This window comes from Pyrus communis, chromosome 1 (genome assembly GCF_963583255.1).
Source record: "Pyrus communis chromosome 1, drPyrComm1.1, whole genome shotgun sequence".
NCBI classification, from domain to species: Eukaryota; Viridiplantae; Streptophyta; class Magnoliopsida; order Rosales; family Rosaceae; genus Pyrus; species Pyrus communis.
This window is the reverse complement of record NC_084803.1, coordinates 12,498,388-12,505,630: the sequence shown is the minus strand read 5'-3', so window position 1 is coordinate 12,505,630 and position 7,243 is coordinate 12,498,388. Positions and strand designations below refer to the sequence as shown.

General features: G+C 36.1%; 1 protein-coding gene across 1 annotated transcript; it reads right to left on the bottom strand.

Annotated features, from left to right (window-relative positions):
* Nucleotides 1-290: 290 nt before the first annotated feature.
* LOC137715887 (ethylene-responsive transcription factor TINY-like) lies at nt 291-1,680 on the bottom strand. The gene has a single exon (XM_068455252.1). The coding sequence runs from the start codon at nt 1,329-1,331 to the stop codon at nt 495-497; it is 837 nt and encodes a 278-aa protein (XP_068311353.1). The 5' UTR covers nt 1,332-1,680; the 3' UTR covers nt 291-494.
* Between the last annotated feature and the right edge of the window lie 5,563 nt (nt 1,681-7,243).

The following is a 7,243-nucleotide window of genomic DNA, read 5'->3' as shown; positions in this document are numbered from 1 at the left end:
TAATCACTTCCCAAAATAACTATGAAAAGCTAAATACTGATCTCTTGTAGCACAATGGTCTAGCGGTGTTAGAAATGAAGTGTGTTAATAAAAATTAACAAGAGATGTAAAAAGTAAAATAAAATGTGTAAATAACACACCTTTTAATATTAAATATCGTTTGATCCGTTGCGTGATTTAGTCTAATCTGCCACTCAAACGTCTCCGGTTGATAATATAAACTCCAAAACAATAAATTGTATTTATTATTGTATTTATTACCAAGAAAATTAGAAATATTTGAGCAGAAGAAAGAGACTGAAGACTTGTGTGGACTGCGGACACAGACCATTGACCATTTGGCAAAAGCGTTAAAAAAAAAAAACTCAAAACTAACCGAAAATAGGTCTAGGATGATCCAAGAGAGGTATATATCCTAAGAAAATTAAAAATAAAATTAAAAAGGGCTTTAAATGAACTCAACAAACAAGAAAATAAGATCCAACGGTTGATATTTAATGTTGCCACAAGAAGGCCTCGACTCCAACACACTCGGCAGCTGGTGGCTCAGACATTAACATTTGATCATCCCTAATAATACTATTGATTAGATTATTATACCCATACTCCTCCTCCAAATAACTGTTGTGCCACCACGGCGGAGGATACAGCCACCCCTCCACCGAGTCAGCAAACACGAATTCGCTCCCCGACTCGGCCGACTCGTAACTCGTCCCCAGGCTCGGCAGCTCCACTATCTCCCCCAGCTCCTCTGGCGTTCCCGCGTCCCCGCTCGTACTTGTACCCACCATTGAGGATGATGACGAGGACTGTGACAATGCTGACGACGACGAAGACGAATGCAACGGTGGTGGCGGCAGCGGCGGCGGATTTAGAGTCTCCATGGAAGCGGCTTTGGCAGCCGCGGCTTGGATGTCCCGGGGCGAGTTCGAATCGGGTCGGGGCAGCGACCCGGCGAGTCCGGGGAAGTTGAGGATCGCCGAGTTGCCTTTGATCGTCAGGGCCGCCACGTCATGAGCACGCGCGGCCATTTCAGGTGTCGAGAATGTGCCCAGCCAGATCCGATTCTTCTTCCGGGGCTCGCGGATTTCGGACACCCACTTGCCCCATGTCCGCATGCGGACCCCTCTGTAAACCGGGTGCTTGCTGCTGGTTTCTCTGGCTCGCTTGGCCCGCTTCTGATCCGGTCCGGGCGAGTCGGACCTTACCGGTAGTTGGTTTAGACCCGAGTTAGGTATGGACTGGGAAAACCCAGATGAGGACGGGGAAGGTGGAGAGGGTGAGGACGAGTTAAAGCTTGACTCGTTCTCTGAGTGAGTTGGGTCAGCCATTGTTGAGTACGGTGTCTCACTGAAGTGCTAAAAATAGAAACCACGGAAAAAGATTGGAACTTTCGTTTCGTTCTCTGGTTGCTATAAATAGAATGCGTTTTGGAAGTGGAAAGGAGTTGGCTTTTTTGAGCTTCAGGCAGTGTGACTGAGTTGTTATATCAGAGTGAAGAGAGGGAGAGAGAGTTGAAGAGTGTGCGTGTTTGTTGCGTGTGTGAGTGAGTGAGGGAGATGGGGAAAGGTAGAAGAACGGGAATTGAGAAAGAAGAGCAAATGGAGGAGGGGTTTTAGTAGAGGAAGGAAGGGAGAGAGAGAGAGAGAGAGAAGTGAAAGGGAAAACGTGGGGCTTCTGTGTTATGTGACCACCCAACAACGCCGGGTTGGCCTGACTTCCCCCCTTTTAACCCATCGTTTTACATGTTCTATTGACCATAGTATAAAATATAATTCCGCTCAAGCGCAGGTCAGCTTAATAAGGTAATATGAAACTTACAATTCGTGGAGTTTACTTTAAATCATCTAATATACATTGTGTAGTGGGCTCAAATAAATGGTTCGTAATTGAGCGACTTTCTCCATGAATGGATGAGGGTCATTCCGGATTCTCTTTGTAAGGATTCTAGGTATCAATTCATCTTAGTTGTTCATCATATATTATGCAATCAATTTTTATTAGACATTGTCTGTTCGATTTAAAAAAAAGAATTCAAAATAATTTCTAACCGCAAGATGACTGATGAACGGATATAATGAACTGATTCCTGAAATCCTCACAAAGAGAATCCATATAGGGATCTTGTTCCCCATGAATGACCTTGTTGTAGGAGGAGAAATGATGACTCGTCTTTTCTACAAACTAATTTGACACGTATGCAAAAATAATTCATTGTAAAAACACACAACACATAGAAGAAAAATTTATGCTCAAGTGTCATACTATATGATTAGAAGGATGGTAGGAAATAAAAATTTCATGGTGTTTCGGGGTATAACACCATATCACATCCCTAGCAGAAATACCTACTTCTTTGAACCAAGTCATTTGCTAAAAATTATGTAACTCCATTTTTTTGGTCCAAATTACTAATTTCAAGGTAAACAAGTAGAGTTTGTGCAGATATATGTGCAGAAAAAAGTCGGTGTGTAGGATATCAAAGAGTGCTTCAAGGGTCAGAAAAGAACAGCCGGCACAGCAACACAGCCGTCTGGGGACAATTAGGATTTCAATGGAGGATGGGCTAGGCCTCTGTTGCGTACCAGTACCACCCAATCCTTACTTTGCCAATAAATTAATCTTTCCTTCTATCCTTTCTCCTCAGAGGCACCAACAATAATTAACACTCTTCTACTTCTTCAGCTTCAACCAACCTCGACGTCAAGATTTTTTTTATTCATTAATCCTCCCATACCCCACATCCTTTGCCAAAACCAATCTTAACAGCTAGACTACTGCCCTGCAAAACCCTTGCGTGCTCATGCCTTGTTTTTTCTAGAGAATTTTACGTGTTACTGATTTGTCACATGATAAGAAATATAAACTAATAAATGTAGATATCGTTGGTTGTGTTCGTTATATTCTCAGTTTGTCGCATGATAATAGATATAGATTTATAAGTGTATCCAACCAATTCTTTTTAGAGAAGCTCCCCTATTCACGATTCATCACGTGCCTAGTGAAATAGACACATAGATGTACATTCATTTTTTTTTAGACAAGCTGCTCTATTTCTAGTCATGTGATGAGAGAACAAGATATATAGATGTGTTAACACATTTTTTTAAGAGAATTATCTACCCTATTTCCGGTTTGTTGTGTAATTAAGCCAAAATCTTCAACCTTCATGATTTTTCACATTCAATTAGATGTGGAAATGCAATAAACAACCAAGCATACCTCGAGCCATGATGCCAGACGCAATGAGATTCCAATCTGTTTGATTTTGAATCACCGGTGAAGAAAATTGGTGTTCTCTCTTGCCTTAGTTTGCACGTAAAAAACCTTAATTGTGTTTTCTGTTAGTGTAACCATTATTGGGTGTGTGTACTATATTAGGCAAAGAGATGACCCGTTTCATTTTGAAACCGATAATCAATTACTACCCATCACCGTAATAAAATAGAAAAATAATTATCTTAATTTCACCAATAGAATTGTTTATAAATAATAATAAACGTTAAACTCTACGAACCACATGAACCATGTCATGTGGACCATCTTAGAATATTACAAAAATTTGTATTCTCCTACTTGGTCCATAATGACACATATTCCTTTTTGGATTTAACAAATAAACATTAAGGGTGCGGTAAAATTTGAAAGAATCTTCATTTTCAATTAATCAACATAAAATTTCTAAGCAATTTTTCAATGCGACTCATGACGATTTGACATTAATAAATGACAAAGTCTCGTCTATGTACCACATCTCTAGTAAATGGAGGCAGATTGTCTGCACTCCTGATTGGGTGCCCTTTTTATCCCTTCTCATTTGTGCGGTCACGGTTAAGCCACATCAACATTTTATATTCCTATTGCTTTTTGTCTTATTATCTCTATAAAAAAAATCAATATAAAATATTGACGTGGCTTAACCGTGACAGCACAAAATAGGATGGGATGGGAAGGGCACCTAAACAGGAGGGCAAACAATTTGCCTCCCTAGTAAATTACCTAAAACAGTTAGTTAACGAGAAAAATATATAAGAAATTACAATTAACACATTCATTTTTACTTTTTACAAATCTTTATTAATTTTTTATCATTGATCTTCTTCAATTCATTCAATCCGACAAGCAAAATTTAAGAGGAATTTGTGAGAAGTATAAATGAATGTGTGAGTAACACTACCCTATATATACGTTGGATAATGTCTATATATTTATGCAATTAGTAACCCCTAAAAATCCAAATTTTTTTTTCTCAGTCCATTTATCGATTCCAATTCATTATCATCTGATATGTAATTAAATTAACTATATTATAGTACATAGGTTGTACAGTTTCATTGTCTTTTCTAATCAGATACGTGTCCTTGTATTTATTTCTACTTACAAAAAAGAAATTGTTATTAGCATTCCAAAAATTTCATTTTACATTCCTTATAAGTGTATTTTTCTTTCTAATTATAGAAAATTTAGAATGTCAAATGAGATTTTTAGAATACTAATAACAAATCCCTAAAAAAAAAAAAAGAAAAAAAAAAACTTTAAATTTTACTTTTTATCTTGGGGTATCTATCTATTAATTATCTAACCAAAGGGGTTACTTCGATTAGGGCAAGTCAGGCTTCATATTTGAGGTCATGGGCTTTTATATTTTTAGGTACCAGCAATGAAATGGCAAATATAGATTCCTCATTCCATCAAGTCTCCAATAATGAGAGAGAGAGAACATAATAATCTAGTAATTAAAGCAGTTAATTTCCATGAAATGTACTCTATTGGATTAACTACATTTTTACACTTTCTAGGTCTGGAGTAACTTTTAAAATGGGTCACAAAGTTTTAATTTTTTTATATTGCACCTTAAGATATTGAAATTGGAGATTCATTGCAATACTTACATGTATTTAATCGAACCATCTCATGGTCTAGTTCAGGTGAATATATGTATTCAATACACCACAATCTGACCGTCAAGATGATGATTGTATTAAATACATGTACGTATTGTAACCAAATTCTTGAAATTATATCAATTCGTGCATTCAAGTTTGATTGATTGTATGATAATGGTGAGCTTGAGACCCTTATATGTGTTACCACGTAAGTCACATTTGCACCATATTAACAAAAAAACTCATCAATTTACTGGATGATTAAACGTCAATGAGACAAAATGTATAAATATGATATAATTTCAAAACTTCAAGGTGCAAGTTGTGAAACTTGGAACCTCATAGTTTATTTTAAAAATCACCTCAGATCTAAAGAATGTAAAATGTAGTTAGCCCTACTCTTTTCTATCCCAACAAATAACGTGAAAATATTTTATTCTAATATAAAAAATGAATCCCATAATCAGACAAATACTGCCTTTATTAATTACAGGTACGTTTGGACCCTAGCGAGTATCATATGAAGACCTCCCATAATCTGTGAAATTATATAGCATATTTCAGAAGCCCTAATCCTCATCACCAAGTGATGATTTTCCCTTTTCCCCTATCCTAATTAGGATCATGATCTTAGGTTTGTAGGGTTGGTTTTGTGTTTAAGATTAGTTTGCTTCCTTCTTTTCGCAGAGAGTTCACTCGCATCAACTTGTAATAACTCATTAATTCAAGGCTTCAGGATGAATTTTATCCAAATTGAAAGTAGAAAATGGTAGTTCCATTCCCCTAGACTGTATACGGTCAAAAGAATGGTCACTTATCGTTCGATCTTGGTCCAACGATGGAAGAGAGAACAAATGCTAATTTAACTTTTGTTCTTTTATTTTTTCTCAAGCGTTAGATTTAGATCGGACAATAAGTGACCATAGTTTTCTTATAACATAGGGTTTATTCGGAAAACGGGATTGGACACCTATGAAGAAAACTTATTCCTTCTAATCCATAAGTAGTATATATATGATATCAACACCATACAATTTATTTCCTGTAGCCCTAAATAATAAAAAAATCAGTCATCTCTACTTTCATTTCACACATCAACGATATCCTTGATTTTTATCAGTTATTAATCTTAAATCAATCCTGCAAAGCAAATGAACCTTGTAAAGTATGGGTTTTTCAATCATTTGGCCTGAAACTAAAACAAAAGCAAGCGGGGAACCGATGGTCCAGCTAGGTATAGTTTGAGTTTCATATATTGTGCCATCAGCATCTGAACTCACCAGTAATTGACTATTCACGCAACAACTCTACCGCAAGAAACTTTTGATTTAATTTTCAAGTTGCTCCAATTTTTTTATAGATTTTTGTTTCATTGCTTCCTATTACAAAACCAAACTCATAGATTTCCTCCGAGCTAGCCCTACTTTGTAGATATTTGAATTATTGGAAATTTGGAAGAATAAGAAATGAGTAAATCCTAACTAGAACTTTTGAAGGTTTGATTATAGGATGAAGTTAGATCAAGAGTTCGATTCACTTCCATCTTATATATAAGCATAATGTTGAGAAGGGTTCAATTAGGATTCGGTTAGAGGTCCAAGGGTTCGATTTTCTTCCTAATATAACCCAAAGAAACAGAAAATACATGATCTAAGTCGAACGAAAAATAATTTTATTTTAGAGTATGTTCGTGTAATTAAATTTATCGATTCATAGGAGGATCAATCAACCACTCATGCATGTTAAATTAATTTGGTTGTTCATTTGTCCTCTTCCTTTGAACCAAGTACAGACTGAGACCTCTCCGCTTATTTTTCACATTGTTCTTCTTTTCTGCATAACTCCAAAAGATTGTAACAAAAATAATATAATTAATGTGAAAAAAAATAAAAATGAGGCCCAATAAAATCCATGCATGCACCAATTGATTTTGTTTTGATTTTCCTCATTTATCATACATTCACCATATTCTTTGTAGCATGTGTTATTCCATTTATAAGTAAATGGACGTTGAAGCTGCCCAAACTCGCAAGCAAGTAGATGACCGTCTCAGCTTCTCGAAATAAAAAATGGCAGACAATTCATACTGTCAATTCCTCTTTGTGAGAATCCAGTGGATCTTTTGATTGTGTCCATTCATCGTAAATTGTGCGATCAGTTTTCGTCAGATAATATTTGAGTTCAATTTTAAATAAAAATTTTTAAATAATTTATGACAACATAATGTATAATGAATGGATATTATTAAATGATCCCCTAGATCCTTACAAAAAGAATCCTCATTCTGGGGACCTATCCACTCGAAAGTGTCCACCAATCAACTTATGGTTTTGATGCAAAATCAATGGTACGTACCT

Bases quoted from the DNA above. Each gene is read 5' to 3' on its own strand.
- LOC137715887 (XM_068455252.1), bottom strand. From the start codon at position 1,331: ATGGCTGACCCAACTCACTCAGAGAACGAGTCAAGCTTTAACTCGTCC.